This window comes from Triticum urartu, unplaced genomic scaffold, assembly GCF_003073215.2.
Source record: "Triticum urartu cultivar G1812 unplaced genomic scaffold, Tu2.1 TuUngrouped_contig_4447, whole genome shotgun sequence".
Taxonomy (NCBI): domain Eukaryota; kingdom Viridiplantae; phylum Streptophyta; class Magnoliopsida; order Poales; family Poaceae; genus Triticum; species Triticum urartu.
This window is the reverse complement of record NW_024115037.1, coordinates 1-20,941: the sequence shown is the minus strand read 5'-3', so window position 1 is coordinate 20,941 and position 20,941 is coordinate 1. Positions and strand designations below refer to the sequence as shown.

Sequence of the window (20,941 nt, the reverse complement as noted above, 5' to 3'; positions counted from 1 at the left end):
GTGCTGCGCCGGCCACCCCTCCCGGTCGAAGCGAAGAAGGCAACGAACCTTCTCCCTCCTGTTCATTCCCATGCCGACGCCGATGCATGTCGGTGGCCTCCACCTCGAGAGCGGTGACCGTCGCCGTCCGTGGCGAGTCGCTTGCGTAGCGTGTGGACTGTTCCGAAACAAAAGGGTGGTCTGGAAAACGCGCCCTGCTATGTTTGTTAATCCCGGTGACGTTACCACTAGCACAGCAGTAAACAATCGCTCTCTCGCTCCCGAGGGAGGATGACTCATTGAGATCGGTAAACTAAGCTAATCTCAAATGGACGCACTCTGTCAGCAGTGTAGTAGTAAGAGAGGAGAGATGCACGGGGACCTGTAAACTGCAGGTGAAACGTGGACTGATGCCGTGCTCGATCTCAATGAGTCATCCTCATTGAGATCTCGGTTAATCAACTGGCGCCATAGGTAGCTCGGAGACGCGGCATCATCGTCAATCATCAAATTAACCGAGACGAGGTCCACGAGGAGCGCCCGCACGTGAGTGACGGGCGGACGGGTGTGAAGCGTCAGTGGCCGACCTCATGCCAGACTGCAAGTCGAGTCGGGCGGGGCAGCAGCCCGGAAGAAACGCCGACGCCTCGTTCTTGTCGTGCCCGCGCCGACGCCGGCCTCGGCACGCACTCGTACACCGGAAGGGACGCCCGCGGGTGCCTCTGGCGTCCGTCAGCTCTTCATTGACGACCGTTTGGTCCCGCGTGTCACCAAATTTCTACTACAACGGCAGTACGTGCTAGGATCATTCGTGCACGCAGTACATACACTCCCGCTGTCGACACTACGGGGCTCTACTCTAGTGCTGCAGCGAATGATGAAAGGGTCTCTACGGGTGGCCTCAGGTGTCGACCGTATCGGACAGGACGCGGCAACCACCGGCGCCCACAAGCACACTTGGTGCGATAGCCTACATCCACATAGGACGGATTACCAGTGCATCCCATGCATGATGAAGCGATCCGGCAGGCAAACGCTGGTGGGCTGGGAGATGCGTGCGACTGTGCATGCTGCTGAACGATGCTGCTGAGCAGAATCTACATATCATCACTTTCCGTGTCAGCCTTTCTCGAGGGCCGCCCCTTTCATGGCGAAAGCGTTTCCCATCTTTTCAATCGGCGGTGGATACATGACGCATGGAACCATGATGTGGACCGGCGGGCCTTGCGTCGTAACCAAAACAAAAGAGGAAGGGGGAGGCCACCTCTACCTGCTCCGTCAGACATTAGCGTCTGCGCTTGTGCGCGCGTGGGTTGTTCCTTTTGTTTGGTCCCTTTGCTCCGTCGATTGGACCCTTTGTTAACTGCCCGTGTCATCTGTGGTGGATTGTGTCAAGGTTCACTTACCTCGCATGCATGCATGCATGCATGACTGACTGTTGTTTCTTGGGTCGTTTTCAGGGGTGAGTTTTCACAAAAGCGGGGTTATTCCCCCGTCTAATCGTTAGCAAGCGCGTAAAAGGCAAATGGCACGATCAGCTGATATTTGCATCCTACTTAATCCCAGGGAAATCGGTTGTGATGATGATGTGGTCGATTCGATCATGGGGACATAGGAGGGGGGTTGGCCCGGGAACGGCTGATGAAACGCAGGAATCAGCGGAGGGCGACACTCCGGTACCAGTCACTGTGGGTTGTTGCTTGCACCGAGTACTACATCACATACATGGCCTCTCAAGTGGAGTGCCACTCGGGTATGTATCTCCCTCGACCATTATTTCTGAATCCACGAATATGTCTAAATAATTGCGGAATGAGGACAAGGCGTATCATGGTATAGTCATGCGCTGCCATGTGCGCCTACGCCTAGCTAGCATATATACATACACGCCGAATCAAAATGACAGGCCAACTTTCCGCGTTTAATAATCATGTCTACGCATAGATGCGTACGCATACTTTGCAGATCAAGTGGGTGGCGGAAAAGCGGCAGATTTCGTCGCAGAAACTCGTAGTGTGCCATGAGCTTGAGCTGAGGCTATGTCTGGGATGACCTCTCCGCTTTAAGGCGTTATTAAGCACGCAATCTGTCCTCCTCCGCTCTCAGCTCTGTTCTCAGTCTGCAGCAGTGATCTGACCTCACGGTGCACCGCAGCGTGTAGCTCGGGTCAGTGGCAGATCGAGTGAGGTGTTTTCAGGTCGGCAGAGGGATTATACGAGGGCAAAAGATGGATGGGTGCACCGACACGGGCACGTAGCCTTGGCCCGTGGTGGGGTACGAACGAGCCGTCGCTGTAGAAGAAGACGACTATGCGGTGGCACCGGCGGCGACAGGGCGCACGAGCGGCGTGCACGCGGCTGTAGGTCGGCTCCGCGGGCGTTGTGGCGTCGAGGCAAACGCACTGTTTCGGCGGCCGCGCCGGGTCGTGGTGGTGGTGGTGGCGCGGTCGACGGAGACGGGACGCCGTTGGTGGCGCCACGCCGAGAGCGCGTGGCAGTGCACACGACATCCAGCTTTCTTTCTTTCTCTCTCTTGAGAAGGATATTTGTTGCTTTCCTGCGTGCTCCGTCCATCCAGCTTCGGCGGCCTCGCCGGGTCGTGCTGGCGTAGGCCTGGGATCGACGGAGACACGGACGCGCGGCGATTTCCTGGCGCACGTACGATCGATAGTTGCCTGCTTGATTTCCTCTGAAGGTGTAATTTTGAGTCGTTTGATTACCCATGCTTCGGGAGATCAACGAGAGACTAGCCATGGACCGTGGATGGGCTACCTCATCACCTTCAACGTGATTGTCCTCGCACTTTTTCGGAGCTGAGGTGGTGGGTGGCCTCGTAGGACGAAGCACTTGCCTTGATCCCCCCGAAGTATAATGTGTTTTCGTTGGTCCGTCGGTCGACAATCTACTTATAACCACGGCGACTTCAGTACACGAGGCACGGAAACGCTTCCAGAAATGCTCGAGCACAAGTAGCGAACCGATAACATAGTTTCCGTCGCTTTTCTCTTGAGATGAGAGGATTTTTGTTGCTTTCCGTCGTGCTTCCTGCTCCATCCATCCATCCATCATCCATCACGAGGAATAATATCAGGCAGCATGGCACGGCCGATTTTGATCAATCAGTCGGCACGTTTTTATCATCATACCTCTTGTTTTCTTTTGATTTTCAGCTTTCAGTGAGCGAGTGCGGCACACTTTTCTGTCTCCGCATAAAAAAAAGGGTGACTCTCCTTACGGTTCACAGGTCGCTTTGCAATCCCTTCCTCATCAAGTGGAACGGCGGTACCGTTGCAATCTCATTCGTTCATGTATCAATAATACATCACCATCATGTTCAGAAAACAACAAAAATGTTCAGAAAACAAACAGGAAGAAAGAAGGAACAAACGGAGCAAGTTCTTGCCAAATTGCATCAAGACAGTAAAATTCATCAGTCCTGAAACTTGAGGAAAACTTCCAAATACAAGCAGTCCAACAGATCCAGATGCATACAGTTCCCAAGGACTGTTCAAGGTAAAACAACAGACAGTCAATAACATCCTCCGAGCCAACGACACTACCACATTACACGACATATAGAACTTAACTTTACACGGGCTAATCATATATGTACACTGACATGGATGGAGCACAACAACACAGCCCTACTACTTCAGCTCGGCTCAGCTCTGCTAGGCACAGATTAGTGCGGGGGGCACGATACTACTACGGAGGGGGATAAATTTAACAACAAACAACGAAAAACGGGGGCCGAGTCACGACGACGATGACAAAGATGAAGAAGACGATCTGTATGTTGTTGATGGTGCTGTGACAGATATTGTAAGATGTATGTATATCATGCCACTCTTGCTAGGGCGGTCTTGGTCTAGAAATCTGTCTTCAGGAGCTTGGATACTGGCTTCACGTTTATTAAACCAAAGGGAATTGGTTGCTCCACCTGAATGTAGTCCTTCGTCGACAGGACCTGTCAATGGAGCAGAGCACGTAAGTACTGGCGGCCTGTGATGGGTGGTACGATCCCATGCGACGCAGGGTTCAAACAACCAGACTCGGCACAAGAGCGTTGGGGATCTAGTTTGAGAGATGTTACAGAACGGGACTATTCAAATGCATGGTGCTAGCAGGCATGTTCATGGAAGATGCTGAATGTGAAATGCCATGTTTAATGGAGACGTAACTACAAAATGCGGCCTACTTGCCTGCACACGCCTTTTTCTACAATGGGTAAAAATGCACTAGCGTCAAGCAAAACAAGGCACAAGGACCATGAAGTGGAACTGATGACGTACCAAGGTCTCGAAGAACATCCTTGAGGCTTCTTTCCGAGACTTTCCATTTACCAGATGATCAATGACAACATTCTTTCTCCCCCGACCAGACTCTTCATCGAACAGAGTCTTGAGATATCTTGCAACACCCCTGGCATAGGAATAAATAGCAACACACGGTGAAAAAAACTGGGAAAGGTCTGAACGCAAGTCTGAAGGAATTAAAATCAAGTCCATCCGTACTTGGTACGAGAAGACCAGCCACTAAGTGCATCATGAGACTGGAATTCGTCAGGATTTGGCTCATCGTCATCATCATCGAGATCAATTGCCTCATCAAAGTCCCCATCATCATCATAGGGTAGAAAATCTGAAACGATATACAGTATAACTATGTCAAATGCTTAATAAATCTCTCGCAGCATAAGACCAACATAGTAAGCACATGATGGGGAAGAACTTGATGTACTATAATATTAGTTAACAATATGAATTTGGACCCCGGCTGCAACATTTATGAATCCAGTGACACAGGAAAAAAGGTGTCATGAAGATAATACATGGGACATGCTTTTTCTGATACATTTACAGATGACCGGCAACCATAATGAATCCACACCATGCTAGGGTACAAATTCATGGTTCTTATCTGGACAGAAGAATTACCTGCGTCAACACCATGAATTGCACTTCCAAAATCCTGTAATTTAAACCAAATACCAATTATGATCTGGCTTTAATGGCAACGAAATAAAACAGTGCATACAGTTGCATTGCAAGATGTGCCAGAAGCGGCCAGTAGAACACATAGCAGTTATAGAAACAAAGCATTCCGAAAGCGTGTATAATAGTACAAACTTCTAGGTGGACTTACACTGCATTCCTTAAGTGCAAAGTCATGCCCAGTGTGGTCCATGTCCGTGAAGTCATGCCCCATGTTGTCCATGTCCGTGAAGGATCCTGCATTGTTTCCTTGCAAGCCAGAATTTTCTCCCATCGCCGACACAGCATTCTCATCCTCTGTTGGTTGAGGAAAACCAGAGGCATGTTCAGTGAATTCCAGTCCAGTAACCTCAGAAGTGGGCATCTCCTTATCCTCAAAAGTATTAATATCACTGCGAACAATGTCACTCAATTCCCCTTCCCGGGCGTCCACTGCTTGCGCACAAGCTGGACCAGAACTATGCAAAGCAACATCTGGAGCATCTGTTATAGTAGCAGAATCATGGGTTATGTCATCTTGCACAAAGAGAGGTGTATCAGCATTTGTATTCCTCTGCATATCTGCTGAAGCATCTTGATGGCAATCCTTATCCAGTGTATCAACATGAGCAGTAATGTTTGCAGCAGCATTTGTTTCGTCAACAAGTGGGATTTCTTTCCCGTCACCAAACTCAGTTACTTTTTCAATGTTGTTATCACGTTCATCAGATGGCATTTGCAAACCAAATGCAGCTGTAGCGTCAACTGCATCAGTTGCTTCTTGTGGTGTAGCATCTAATTGAGCACCATCTGGTAGTCCCGTATGAAGTTGGTGATCAAGAGCTGCACTGTCATTTGCACCAGAGATGCCAGCGTTGTGAGCTCCATCTGGTAGTCCCAGATCAAGAGCTGCAGTGTCATTTGCACCAGAGATACCAACGTTGTGAGCTCCATCTGGTAGTCCCATATTTAGTTGGTGATCAAGAGCTGCACTGTCATTTGCACCAGAGATGCCAACGTTGTGAGCTCCATCTGGTAGTCCCATATTTAGTTGGTGATCAAGAGCTGCACTGTCATTTGCACCAGAGATGCCAACGTTGTGAGCTCCATCTGGTAGTCCCATATTTAGTTGGTGATCAAGAGCTGCACTGTCATTTGCACCAGAGATGCCAACGTTGTGAGCTCCATCTGGTAGTCCCATATTCAGTTCGTGATGAAGAGCTGCACTGTCCTTTGCACCAGAGATGTCAACATTGTTGGTATCTGGTAGCACCATATGAAGTTGGTGATCATGAGCTGCACTTTCCTCTGCACCAGAGATGCCAGCATTGCTGCTATCTGCTCGGATAGTTTCAGACATGTCTACTTGTCCTTGCGGTTCCCTGTTATGTACGGTGAATTGAGAAACAGACTCATAGGTTCGATAGTGTAAACCGTTCAGGTCCTTGTGCATACCTAATTGGGAAGCAAAACATCCATGAGTAAGGGAAACATGGAATTAACAAGAGAATACTATAGAATAATACTACTCCCTCCGTCTCGGTTTATAGGGCGTGCACGTAGTTCTAAGTCATCCATTTGACTAACTAAATATGAGTTATATATCACAAAAAGTATATCGCTGGATTCTTAAGCGGATGTAGTTTCTAAACATATATTTTTCATCACATATAATACATATAAAGCTAGTTAAATTCTCAACCTAGAATGACGTGCATGCCATGTAAACCGAGACGGAGGAAGTAAGATGGTAAGAGTAATAGACCAATTAACTCTGCTTAATTTGCTTCCTCTGGGGAGACAAAAGAGGATACAGAAAATCGAAAACAATTTAGAGAACTTACAGGAAAATATAGGCTCGCGGAATATATCATCTTCAAGTGAACCTTTCTCGATCATCCATATTTCAGTACGGGTGCATGGAGCCTTTCTACGGATGCGCCTTATATCCTCGGTACTAATCAACTGCTGCCGTATAATACTGGAGAAGGGAAGAGTCAATAAGTAAGCTAACAGTAGAACATTACTTGGACGAAATGATCTGTACTATTCAGTGATTGTATATTCTATGTGCATATTACAGTGGAATTGTACGCTGAAGAATGACAGTCTGATAAAGAAAGGTAGCAATAGCACACTTGTGAAGGTGCAATAGCTTGGCAAGAACATTTCTTACAGGAGTTGCAATCTCAAAAGCATGCCATAATTTCTCCACTACTCGCCCAATGACAAGAATGTCATAATAAGAAAACCTTAAAGAAAAGTGCAGCATGTTTTCTTTAAAAGAAAGAAACAAAAATTATACAAAGAATTTCTTGAAATGGTAAGAGGTGCAAGAATTAACAGGTTTATCGCACTGAGGAGAATGATGAATGTTTTACTAGCAATGGTCTTTGTTTCTACTACAGCTGATTAAGACAAGAATTAAGTTAAGGATCCAAGGAAAGATCATCATATTCATTTTGGACCAGGAAGGAAGTGACGGTAACAAAAGAAGGATACAACAATACGTTTTGAAAGGATAGTCACACAGTTTCCACAAACAAGTTCTTTAGAGGCAGGCAATGAAGCATATACGTACTCAGCATGTATAACCATGGCATCATCCATTTTCACTCTTCTCTTGGGTGTCCTGGTCTTGGGTGTCAATGCGGTCTTCGGTGTCAACCTTTGGCGTTTTGAAGTTGATGCATTAGGTGGTAATGGAGTTGAATCAAGCACCAATCCAGGGGTTCTTCTACCAACTAATACAAAAAGATGTAATTAGGCAACACAGGAAGATGATGCAACAAAAATCTGAGGATTAAATTATCCATACCTAAAATGGATGCCAGTATATCATCATCGTTAGGAATAGCATCAGTGGTTCTTTGACCATGTGGTGTGCTGGACAAATTTTCAGTAGTCCTACTCTCTGGAGCTGGCATGCTATCCTCCAAGTGACGTTTTCTGCTACTAAGGCTACCTATTTTGTTACTTCCATCAGATTCAGTGATTCCTTTCTCTGCAGTTAACTGCCCCAAGTCATTTGTCTGGTGGAATCCAATATATGGAGCTGAGAGCATTCTCTCGCGTTCTGGGAAATTTGAGGTGAACATGTCATTTGGTCTATCATTATATGACATGTATTGCGGTATTGTTCCAGTGTTCTGTTGGAAAGCAGCAGTTGATATATTACTGTGTGTCATTCCTGGTGGTATTTCTTGTAAGTTATGTCCGAGAAACACATTAGGAGCATGCAGATTATACCCTGCCAAAAAGCATATTAAAAAATCAGATGGCCACAAAAATTGTGAATTCGAAAAGAATACAATAAAGTCAACTCTACCTTGCACATTTACTGATCCCTCATTAAAATGTGTTGGATGCCCTGTCACGCGTGGCTCGGTAGAACCACTAGGCCTACCCCAACTTGCTTGGGACAAGAAGCTTTGTTGTTGTTGCCCTGTCACCCATGGCTCGGTAGAACCATCAGGGTATGGCTCTACAGATACATTAGAAGCAAGAAAATTATACCCTGCCAAAAACATAGTAAAAAATCAGATGGCCACAAGAATTCTGAGACTTCGGAAAGAAAAACAATAAAGTCAACTTTACCTTGCATGTTTACTGACCCCTCATTAAAATGTGTTTGATTCCCTGTCACGTATGTCTCGGTAGAACCATTAGTGCGTGGCTCCGAAGTATTCTGAACAAATGGCACACTTCCCATGGTTGCTTTAAAAGGCAGTGTTTGACCTGATACAGCTATATCCTCAGTATTTACCACCAACTTATCAACAGTAGCCACCAGGTTTGATGTTTGTGGTTCTGGTGGCATATCCACAGTTGAAGAGTGTTGCCTCAGAAAATCCATCTCCCGCACAGCACCAGAAGACTCAACTTGCACCGGCTCAGCCAATCTAAATTCAGCCATCCCAGCACCAACAGCATCATTAGCATGTGCTGCACCTGGATGGAGAAAATTTAACGGTGGAGCAGCAAAATTATGATGTACAGCACCAGAAGACTCAACTTGCACAGGATTAGCCAATCTAAATTCAGTCATCTCAGGACCAACAGTATCATCAGCATGTGCAGTATCATTAGCATGTGCTGCACCTGGATGGAAAAAATCTGAGGGTGGAGCAGCAAAATTCTCTTGTACAGCACCAACAGCATCATTAGCATTAGCTGTAGCTGAATGGAGAAAATCTGAGGGTGCACCGGAAGACTCAACTTGCACAGGATTAGTCAATCTATATGCAGACATCTCAGCACCAACAGCATCATTAGCATTTACTGCAGCTGAATGGAGAAAATCCAAGGGTGGAGCTACAGCACCAGATGATTCAACTTGCACAGGCTTAGCCAATCCAAATTCAGCAAACTCAGCACTAACAGCATCATTAGCATTTGCTGCAGCTGAATGGAAAGGATCTGAGGATGGAGCGGCAAGATTCTCCTGTGCTGCACCGGAAGACTCAACTTGCACAGGCTTAACCAAGCTAAACTCAGCCATCTCAGCACCAACAGCATCATTAGCATTAGCTGTAGCTGTAGCTGAATGGAGAAAATCTAAGGATGGAGCGGCAGAATTCTCCTGTGCGGCACCAGAAGACTCAACTTGCACAGGCTTAGTTAATCCAAATTCAACCATCCCAGCATCATTAGCATTTGCTGCGGCTGAATGGACAAAATCTGAGGGCGGAGCAGCAAAATTGTCAATCTTTGCAGTTTCCTCGTTGCTTGATGGTGAAGCTTTCCGTTGCGGACTCAGAACAGGACTTTCATGCACTCTGGAAGGAACTGTTTCTTCCATTAAGCCAGGTGTAGCTGGGGCTTGAGCGCTTACAAACTCAGGAGAGGCAGGAGAGGCAGGAGATGCAGGATCATCACAAGGGAAGGGACTAGGCTGATAGTATGAAGAAGATGGCCCCGCGTCACCTTCATTGTGGAAAAGCATATCATTCAAATCAGGGGTACGCAAATTGTAACCAGTCCAGTTAGGAATATTGTTTCTTAAATCATCTGCATTCGATTGATTTTGCTTGCTGGAACTAGAAGGTTCATCATCCATTTTGTTATATGCTTCAGCCTCTTCATCTTTACTTGGGTTATCGTCAACATCCATATCAGTAGGATGAAGTGATGATTGACCTTGAATGAGGATACTGGAGAGACAAAAAGAACACAAGGAATGTCAATGTAGCAAAATAAGAGCAAAAAGGCAAGATGCAAGGCATTGCCACTTCAAAAATGCCTAGGCAACTAAGTAGTAAAAAATGTTTTCATGGTATGCATGACAAATCAATGAAAACTGCAACTCAGCGTGCAAACAGTTACACCCTCCATCCCATAATATAAGATGTTATTACAACCAGTACATTGGTTGTAATAACATCTTATATTATGAGACGGAGGGAGTAACATATATGGAAGGACATCTGGACATATGGAGGGAGTAACTGATCTTATAGTAGGCTTACAATATAAAATTTGACACTAAAATCAAAGTAAACACTAAACACACTAAACAACCTGGAGAAACGTAAAATCATTCTTGGAAACTATGAAAGTGAACCCCTTTAATGAGAGCCCAAATGCAGGCCATGCAACCGGGCAATATAACAGATTCCAAGAAAAGCAATGGACCAATGGGATTAGTGCTCAATAGACAAAAGATGCAACTTTACCCATCACCAGATTCGAGTTGAATTGGATCATCCTTCGCCAGCAATAATTCCTGAGGATAAAAAAAGGTCAGCATTTGAAAGAGAGCTTAATTAAGTCAGTCACATGATGTAAATAAGACACAGAACTTTACAATCTTTGACTTGCATAAGCGACCTTAATTTCAATGAATTGGCACATTTATTATGTAAGGAACCGAAAATAACCCAATATAAATGACCTTTTTAAAAGAATTAGCAGATTAATTATGTAAGGAACCAAAAATAATCCAATACAGCTGGAAGACAAGTGCATATAATTTCAAGAACAAATCAATGCATGGCACACTCAGAACCATTGACCAACTGTCCAATGTCATCCTCCAAATGATCCTATAAAAATCTTAAGCCTTAACAGCAGGCAGACTATAATGTGCAATGTGCACCACAAAAGTTTGCAGTAAACACATGGAAAAAAGGTTCATTAAGTTAAGATTACCTCCTCCAAATCAAAACCCATATGTGAAGAACTGCCATCACCAAATCTTTCTGCACATTCAGATATGCTTAAATTATTAACAGATAAGTTCATAATTTGAAAAGTAAAAGATGTGAACACAGAAAGGACCAACCATCTAAACCAAATTCAGATGTTGAATATCCTGTTCTCTCTGGGTTGTCTTGCAGGGTAATCTGTTCTTTTGAGCTTACATGATGATCAATGTCCCTGGAGCATGGTGGGAAGTCTTTAGACAACTGAAGAGCATATTTTAAACAAACCTAGATCACCAAGAGTAGTGACCTTACCCCTGAAACTCAGCCTCCGGTAACTCAAAATCATCAAGATGGAATGTCTCAGGGAGTGTTATAGAATGATATGGAGCAGTTGATTCTTCAGGGGGGAGATCAACAGCAGCAGACCTAAATGCTTGTTTTATCTTGAGCAAGGCTTCACTGCAATCATGAAATAGGTAGTTGACCTTCCGAGAATAGATTCTGACCACGCCTACCATAAGATGACTGGATAACCGCAGCGCAATTGGAACCTCAGGGAATATAATTGAATCTGCGCGAATATGGATAATTAGCACTCAGCTAGAAAAAAAGAGAACATGGCACAGAGAAATGAGAAATATCAGGACAAAACAGCATTTCTATCGAAAATCAATTGCCCATAGAGATTGTTTCAGAGATGTGTGGTGGGTTTCCCTGTCCAACTGACTCATAGTACAGTAACAAACTTACAACATTTTCTAGTTCCTTCAAAGTAAGTATGCGCCAGTCATAAATAGCTGATTTTTTTTTACTTTGTGAGATAAAACCTTCCTGTGATTACCCACCAAATTGTTGATCAACTAGAAATATTAAAGCCATGTGAGAGATCATTGTTTCCATATACTGGAAACTCGAGATAACTCTTCTCACTGATTAACTTTCTAAGCTGATGCTCTTACTCAGTGATGCTTTACCCGTGATTTGTGATTAACTGTGCCATCTGTTCATGAATAAGCTCGATTACATGCGTCAAGGACACAGTTTATGGAGCGCGATGGCTCGATCAAAATGATAAGAGCCTACAGCAAATAATGCCAGAAAAGTAGCATCGGCATGAGACCAAAAGCGTCCTACCTGACACTCCGCCGTTTGACTCATGACATAGTAGACTACTTCTGTCAACAAAAGATAAACTATCCACACATAGGTTCCTTTTTTCATTAGAGAAAATTACACCCACCATTTTTTCGCCATAAAGATAATCGTTAACAGGGAATTCCATAATGACAACTAGCAGCAGGCAATACCCCTGGGCACAAAAATGTATGTGCATGCCAAAACCCAGACAAGAACAGTTCTCTAGAAATCTTCTACGTTAAAAAAAGAAAAGTACAAGTGATTTCTTGTTAGAAATTCTACGGCTTCATGTCCGCTTGTAAAACATGTAATTATGCTATGCATGTGATGGCACAATAAAAAATGTTATAGGAAATTGGAATAATATTTCTATTGGTCTTGCTTACCTCAAAATGACATCATTATAAACCTAGCCTAGTACTACCTGAAAGTAACAGGAAAATAACTATATGCGTCTCTCAGGTTTGCTGCGCAGCGCACAACTAGATGAAGCTTTCTTGGGTTAACTTTGAAGCCTTATTTGTCTCACTCCAAGGTTTCTCGTCACAAAGTGCTACACTTACATATCATCACTGCCTGATTATTTCAAGTCCATGGTTCCTCATAATATGGAGCATCATGTGTTAAATGTTATACTTTAAATGGATACTGAGATGGATTAGTAGGTAACCCTTTGGAGCATTTCAGCATTATCATTTTCTACATAAAGTGGGAGCATTTTTTTACTTTAAATGCAAGCATCACCTAAGAGCATTGCATATGAAGAAAGAACGTGGGGGTAAAGACACAGCCCAATCATCACTCAAAACTCCAATAATAATAGGCTTGTGGATTACAACCGCAAATATACTCACAGATCACTTGAAAGTTAAAAAAGTTTACGGCTTTCAAGCAATAAATAACTCAATAGGCATAGCAATACACATGCTGGTCAGTTCCTTTACTTTCTATTTGCAGGCTTTATTTCAGAAGTGCGTCAATAGCTAATGTGCACATTTACTAGAAGTCTTCCCTCTCGCTTTATGCTTCATTTTAGTAGTACATGACTACATGTACAACAAAGAATCAAATTATCTGTATCAAGAAAACTAAAACAAATAGCCATTTGTGAAGGTTAAATTTGAAACAGCCGATGTTAAAGAAAACTCTCATGTGTGTACTTCTCAAACATGGTCGGCACGTGGGAGTTCGGTAATGTTGCTATTCATCGCATGCACAATGCATAAATACACTCCCCGAAAACAGATACGACAAAACACGAAAAACTAGTCAAGGAGTAGTATGCCTAGAAAGGTGAACTATTATCCTTAGGCCATAGCCCGTAGACAAGTACACATGAGACATGAGGCATCAGGAAGCTGCTAACATTCTTGGACTATAAGCATTACATAACCACTATGATAGACTTTACAAGTCCACCGGTACCTAGTTCTCAAAACAAGGTCCACCGATAGCCATGGATATACAAAAAACTTAGACCTTTGTGACTCTTGGTGACCCAGCGACTAGCGAGGATCAAGGTGACATTTCCTTTCACTCCTAGAAAGCAATGAACCACAATAGGAAAGCTCTAAAAGCATGGCTCTTTTCAAGATCCCATCAAGACTATATAGAAATGCACCTGGACCGTTAACATTACTTAACTAACTCAAATGGGTTGAAAACTTCTACGCACTACTCAGGCAGTAGCAAAGCAGATAAATACCATGTAGTACAATACCAGTAATCCAGCAGTCGAGCATATACATAAAAAAAAGCAGCTTGTTGGCATACTCAGCAACTAATCACACGTCCGCTGGGGACGACTAGGAGCTGGCTAGGCTAGCAGCCGGCAAAAAGGTAACATCTTTACTAATCCACTAGCAATAACTAAGCAATAAGCATACATCAACGCCATAAACGCGCCAAATATGGCAAATTTTAAGTGTTGACAGATACAGCAGCAATGAAATGAGCATTAGCAATAGAACATATTTTTTCTGCCACTCTGCATGGCAAGCAGGGCAGATCCGAAAGAGAGCTTGTGAGGCAGCGGAAACCACCCACCTACGGAGACGCCGATGTCCGTGTCCGTGACCTGGTTCTTGCGGAGCTTGCGCTCCAAGTGCGCGGCGATCCATATGGTCCCGAGCGGGCCCTTCTTGGCCAAGATGAACTGCGAGTAGAACATCTCCGGCTGCCCTCCTCGCTAACGGAGCACGCAGCACGAAACCCTAGCCTAGCCTGAGCTCAGCTCAGCTCACCTCAGCTCCCCGACGGACGGGGAAGAGCAAGCAAGCAAGCTCCGGCGTTCACGACATCCCCCCCGCCGCCGGAAATCCAGGCCCTAGGCAGAGGGAACCCGCAGCTCGCCGCGGCCGGACGCTCCTCTCCGGCTCCAATCGCCCGGAAGGGGAAGCTCCGGGAGGGCGGAATGCGAGATGGAAACCCTAATCTGGCGGTGGGGAGCTGGCGTACGGGCGGGGAACCCTAGAATTGGGCGGAGCTGGGGGCCGGGGCGCGCGGGAGGAGGTGGGGATCTGGGGATTCGGCGGGGGCGCGGGCGATTGAGGCCAGCGATTTGGGAAAATTTGGAATCTTTGGGGGAGCGGAGCGGGGAGTTGAACTTGACAGTGTGTGGGCGAGCGAGCGACCTGCCTGTGAGGGGAGAAGAGGGAGAGCTCGCCGAAGCAAAAGTCCTACACGCTTCGCCGCCGCGCCCCCGAGGAGTTTGTAAATTACACTTGGCCCCTCGCGCTGCTTGTCTCGGGGGTGTTTCTGTTCGTTGCGGGATATGCTGGGGGGTGAAATGTAAAAAGGCGAGTTGGTAATAAATGCGCGGTTGCCGGGGCGAGAAACCCGCGCGAGAATATCGTGCGCTCGTGCGGCCGCCGTCGGATCCGGCGACGCGGGGTATCGTGTCCGTGCGACCGTGTCGTGGGAGGGTCGTGTCGTATCGGGCGGGGACGGGCAGAGGCACGCGCGTCTGGCGCCGTGTAATGGAAGCTGCTGCTACCGGTTCAGGCCCCTGTTTTCGGCTAACCGGTTCGTGCCAGCCACGTAGTCCCTCCGGCCCGGCACAGAGGCCCGATTTGGAAATGCTGGTGGTCAAGACAAAGGCGTGAATCTTGCAGGAATGTTCGGATCAGTTTTCGGCGAGGAGGCCAGAAATAGAAACACAAGGTGAAGTAATTGAGACGGGGCAAGTGAATTTTGAACAAATGTTTGGCTTTATTTCCTGCCCAGAGGCCAGATATACTTCTAGAAGTGCAAGTAATTAAGACGAGTGATTTTCACTCGTCTTGATGACGGTTGCAATGGCGAAAAAATCTCTTGCTCCGGAGAAAAGGTTTCTCGCCCCGCTTCTTAAATGCATCGCGAAAAAATACCTATCTGCGTGCCTAGCGCAGTGCCTTGGTGAATCGGGACGAGCCAGTGTTGACGCCTTGTTGGCTGTTGCCGATCCGAGCTAAGTGGGCCAGTGGGGGTTTAGAGCATGTGTTGTGTCTTTTTACTACTCCCTCTGTTTCTAGTTTGCATATATAAAATTTTGTCAGAAGTCAAACTTCATGAAATTTGATCAACTATATAAGAAAAATATCATTCGATGCATCATGAAATTAATTTGTATGCTATATAACTTTTTCAATGCAAATGTTGATATTTTCTAAGATGTAATTGATGGAACTTTACATAGTTTTGATTCAAACAAACTTTATACGCATCGTAAGAACTAAGAAGAAACGAAGGGAGTACTTGGCATTGGCAGCAAGTCAACAGGGCACCAAGGGCATGTATAACCATATACTTTGCGGTACCTTGTAGATTTGGCCTGGGCGTTAGACGCATGACCTGTGGAAGATTTGGTATTAATGTTGACATATAAATGGACTAATGAGACCACTAAAATGATGAGCAGATCTTAGTATCAGTTTGTGAAGGGTGTCGTGAACGTAAAAAAAGTGAAAGAAAACTCAAACGTCTTTTCACGCATGTTATTTTATAGTGTTCATTTGCTTCTCTTGAGCTTAGGAATCCCGCACTATTTAATAGGGGATTTAGTTGACGAAGTCCTTCCTCGAAACATCTCTACACCACATAGCCTTTCTTTAATGTATCTTGATGTTATTAATTCGACTGCTATTCCAACTTCCAAGTATGTTTGGGCTGTCAAAGTGCTTTTAAAAATTAAAGTGTTTATGTGGTTTGTCCATAAACAAGTCATTTTAACAAAGGACAACTTGATTAAACGCAATTGGACAGGACCTACTAGGTGTAGTTTCTGTGATCGGGATGAGACGATTACGCATTTATTCTTTGATTGCCCGTTGGCCAAAGTTCTTTGGCGGACGGTCCATATTGCTTTTAATATTACTCCGCCGACTTCGGTCAATACTTTATTTGAGACATGGCTTAATGGGGTTGAGCCTGTTTTAGCAAGACATATTCGGGTTGGAGTTTGCGCTTTGTTATGCACTATCTGGAATTGCAGAAATGATTTGGTTTTTAACAGAATATCACGGATTCATTTTTTGCAGGTTATTTTTCGAGCTACGGCATTGATCCGTTCGTGGTCGCTACTCACTCCGATGGAGGCCAGGGAGCATTTGGTTACTGGATCTATCCGTTGGGAGATGGTAGCTCGGGATAACTTCAACCGGTTTGGATGACGGTCATGTAATAGGATAGGCAATTAGTTTACCTATCTATTGTTAGCCATCCGGTTGTGGCATCTTTTTCGGACTAGTTTGTGTATCTAGCCGTCCATCGCTCTTGTGTGAGCTGCATTTATCTTTTTCTTTTTTAGCTGGAGACTGTGGAACCTTGTTGGCACTTTTTGTTATTTGGTTAATAAGATGGCCGTATGCATCGCTCTGATGCAGAGGCCGGGGAAACCCCCCTTTTTGAAAAAAAACATAGCCTTTCTCTTCACCAGAAATCTCAAAGACGAAATGCCAAAATTCCTAGTTGTTCTCCCTTTTAAAGTGTTGCTCTCGACAACCCGAACGTCCAGACGTGCAAGATGGGCCGGCACGGATTGAGCTCCCATCGGACCGTCCAAACTCAGGTCCAAGGTCGCTGAGTTTGGTGCCGGAGACTAGCATCCACGACATGTCCAGGATCGCTCAGTTTGCACACCAGACTGTTCAGGCTAGCATCTGTGGCGAGTTCAGGGTCGATCGGTTTCCCGTCGGGCTGTCTAGGACAAAGGCACGTTGAAAGGACGTGGATGTCACCTAGAGGGGGTGAGTAGGCATTTCGCTTTAGGCTTCAATAAATGTGAAATAAAACCTAAACAAGCTAGGCTCAATTATGTGCACCAACAAATTATGCTAATTAAACAAGATAATCAAGTATGTGATAGCAAGATATATAACTTGAAGTATGATGGCTATCAAAAAGTAAGTGCATAAGTAAAGGAATCAGGTAAGAGATAACCGAGGCATGTAGAAACAATGATGTATCCCGAAGCTCACACCTTACGGTTGTTAACCTCCGTTAGAGCGGTGTGGAGGCACAATGCTCTCGAAGCGCCACAAATGGCTCACCGTATTCTCATCACGCCCCATGATGACCCACAAGTATAGGGAATCGCAACAGTCTTCGAGTGTAGTATTTCACCCAAAATTATTAATTCGACGCAAAGGGAGCCAAAGAATATTTATATGTCTTAGCAGTTGAGTTGTCAATTCAACTAGACCTAGAAAATTATTTCTCTGGAGCAAAGTGTTTAGTAGTCCGGTAGTTTGATACTCCCTCCTTCCATATATAGGGCCTAATGCATTTTTCGAGACTAATTTTGACCACATACTAGAGTAATAATATATGACATGCAAGTTACACAAAGTACACACTAGTAGAAAAAGGGCCTAATGTGAAGCACAAGAGTCCCGATTTGTAACTGAACCGGCACTAATGTGACCATTAGTGCCGATTCCAACGGCTAGGCGGGCAGCGCTCATTAGTATCGGTTTGTGGTGAACCTTTAGTGCCGGTTCGTGCCACGAACCGGTACTAAAGACGTGGTGACAGGCTTGTGTCAGGCTGTGGCCCTACCAGCACCTTTAGTACCGGTTCATGCTACGAACCGGGACTAGAGATGAACATTTAGTCCCGGTTCGTATAACTAACCGGTACTAAAGGTCACGCTATATATAGTGCTTCGTCCAGCCCGAGCCGAAGCGCTCTGTTTTTTTCCCCCTCTCTGTTTTCTTCCCCTCTTGCTCGAGCTCACCTTCATTTTTGCCAAAATTTGTCCAAGATTTGAAGGCACTCCATCCATCCAAGTGATCACAAAGGTTAGCAACTTTGTCCTTTCATCTCTCATCGCTAGATTAGCTCTTGCAATGCTCTATAAGTATAGTGATTTGTGGGTTTTATTTTGGGAGGAATTATACGTGGTAGTATTTGATTTATATGCAATTTGAGGTCAAAATAACTCTTAGTTTGCATATGTAGGTGTCGTTTACTTAGTGCATTCCCGTCTCCGTCTTAACCACCGTCGATCGCCCGCACCGTCCCTTCGCCGGCACCACCTTGTGGTGAGCCTCTTGTTCTTATCTTTTTTGTATAAAAAAATCATATTTGTGTGATTTAGATATATAGTTACTTGTATAATTATCTTACCCGTACGTTGTTTGTTATACATAGTGCCATGGTTTTGATATCCGTCCCCGTTGGCCCTTGTCCGGGTTATGATTCGGATGTGGTATATTCTTTTTTATAACTATTTGTTGAATTTCGTGTTTATGACAAATTATGCCCATCAAGTTGACATAGATATTTTTATCTAGGAAGTATGTGAACCAGAAATTCCAACCGACCCTATTGTCGAGAGGTTAAATTTAGTTGAAAGAGAAAACGAGTATTTGAAATAAAAATTGAAAAGAATTGAGGGGGAGAAGATGGAATTGGAGTTGTATGTTGCCAATGTCGTCGATAATCACAAGATCAAGATGAAGAAAATGCGCTTGAAGATTAGAAAGATTAAAAAATATGCCATTGATAGTGAGGCTTGGCATCATTATGCTGTTGGGTCAATTGTTACCTTAGTTGTGATCTTGACCGCATTTGTTGTTGCATTTAAATGGTTTAGCTAGAGAGTTATTTGTATGTTTGTTTTATGAGAATAAGTGTTGTATGAACTTTATGTATGAACTTGTATTAATTTGGTCTATTCGGTGTTGTGTAATGAAGATGAGCTGGCAATGGATGTACGATGACTGATGCTCTCCCCAGTTCGTTAATGGTGTGCGTACTTTTCTGCTTACGGCTAAGGCAAACAAGCGAGCGGATGGTTTTATGCCTTGTCCATGTGCCAGCTGTAAGAATAATCAGAATTACTCTAAGTCAAGAACCATTCACGTCCACCTGTTTGAGTCCGGTTTCATGCCCCACTATAATGTTTGTACCAAGCACGGAGAAAGAGGGGTTATGATGGAAGACAATGAAGAAGGACAGGACGACGACAGTTATCCTGGCCATGAGTTCCCTGAATACGATGGTACAACAATGGGGGAAGAAACTGAGCCGGCAATGTGGGAAGAAGCTGAAGAAGAGGCATCAGATGAGCCCGCTGATGATCTAGGTCGGGCCATTGCTGATGCAAATAGAAACCGCGCAAGTGAAAAGGAGAAGAAGAAGTTGCAACGCAAGTTAGAGGATCACAAGAAATTGTTGTACCCGAATTGCGAAGCTGACAAGAAAAACCAGGGCACCACACTGAAATTGCTGCAATGGAAGGCAGGGAATGGTGTATCTGACAAGGGATTTGGAAAGTTGTTGATAATGTTAAAGAAGATGCCTCCAAAGGACAACGAATTGCCCGAGAGTACGTACGAAGCAAAGAAGGTTGTATGCCTCTAGGGTTAGAGGTGCAGAAGATATATGCATGCCTTAATGACTGCATCCTCTACCGCGGTGAATACGAGGATTTGAACGAGTGCCCGATATGTGATGCATTGCGCTATAAGACTAGCCGCGACGACCCTGGTGATGTCGAGGGCAAGCGCCCCAGGAAGAAGATTCCTGCCAAGGTGATGTAGTATGCTCCTATAATACCATGGTTGAAACATTTATTGCAAACCAAAGAGCATGCTGATACGTCTCCAACGTATCTAGCTATAATTTTTAATTGTTCCACGTTGTTATATTATCAATCTTGGATGTTTTATAATTATTTTATAGTCATTTTATATCATTTTTTGGTACTAACCTATTGACATAGTGCCAAGTGTCAGTTGCTATTTTTTGCATGTTTTTACATCACAGAAAATCAATACCAAACGGAGTCCAAATGCCACGAAACTTTACGGTGATTTTTTATGGACCAAAAGACACCTAATGGGCCAAGGCTGCATCTGGGGGGTGCTCCGAGGAGAGCACAACCCACCAGGGCGCGCCCTGGTGGGTTGTGCCCACCTCGGGTGCCCCCCGGACTGCCTCTTTGCTCTGTAAATACCCCAATATTTCAGAAACCCTAGGGGCGTCTACAAAAATCAATTCTAGCCGCCGCAGAGTCCAGAACCACCAGATCCAATCTAGACACCATCATGGATGGGGTTCACCACCTCCATTGGTGCCTCTCCGATGATGCATGAGTAGTTCTTTGTATACCTTCGGGTTCGTAGTTAGTGGCTAGATGGCTTCCTCTCTCTCGTTTGATTCTTGATGTCTACTACACAACCTTCTTATTGTAGACGTTGTTGGGCCTCCAAGTGCAGAGGTT

At 44.9% G+C, this 20,941-nt stretch overlaps 1 protein-coding gene across 2 annotated transcripts; it reads right to left on the bottom strand.

The window, feature by feature from the left end:
• Window positions 1-3,377: 3,377 nt before the first annotated feature.
• LOC125527835 lies at window positions 3,378-14,884 on the bottom strand. 2 transcript variants are annotated; one of them, XM_048692345.1, is made up of 15 exons: window positions 14,281-14,884; window positions 11,410-11,668; window positions 11,235-11,329; window positions 11,102-11,151; window positions 10,627-10,676; window positions 8,549-10,104; window positions 8,280-8,468; window positions 7,770-8,201; window positions 7,533-7,695; window positions 6,796-6,932; window positions 5,124-6,406; window positions 4,916-4,949; window positions 4,493-4,619; window positions 4,271-4,400; window positions 3,378-3,945 (listed from the first exon to the last, which is right to left on the bottom strand). In XM_048692345.1, exons 1-15 carry the CDS (start codon window positions 14,402-14,404, stop codon window positions 3,847-3,849), a joined length of 4,728 nt encoding a protein of 1,575 aa, XP_048548302.1. In that variant the 5' UTR covers window positions 14,405-14,884; the 3' UTR covers window positions 3,378-3,846. The 2 variants fall into 2 exon arrangements, with proteins under 2 accessions (XP_048548302.1, XP_048548303.1); XM_048692346.1 differs by having other exon boundaries at window positions 8,280-8,435.
• Between the last annotated feature and the right edge of the window lie 6,057 nt (window positions 14,885-20,941).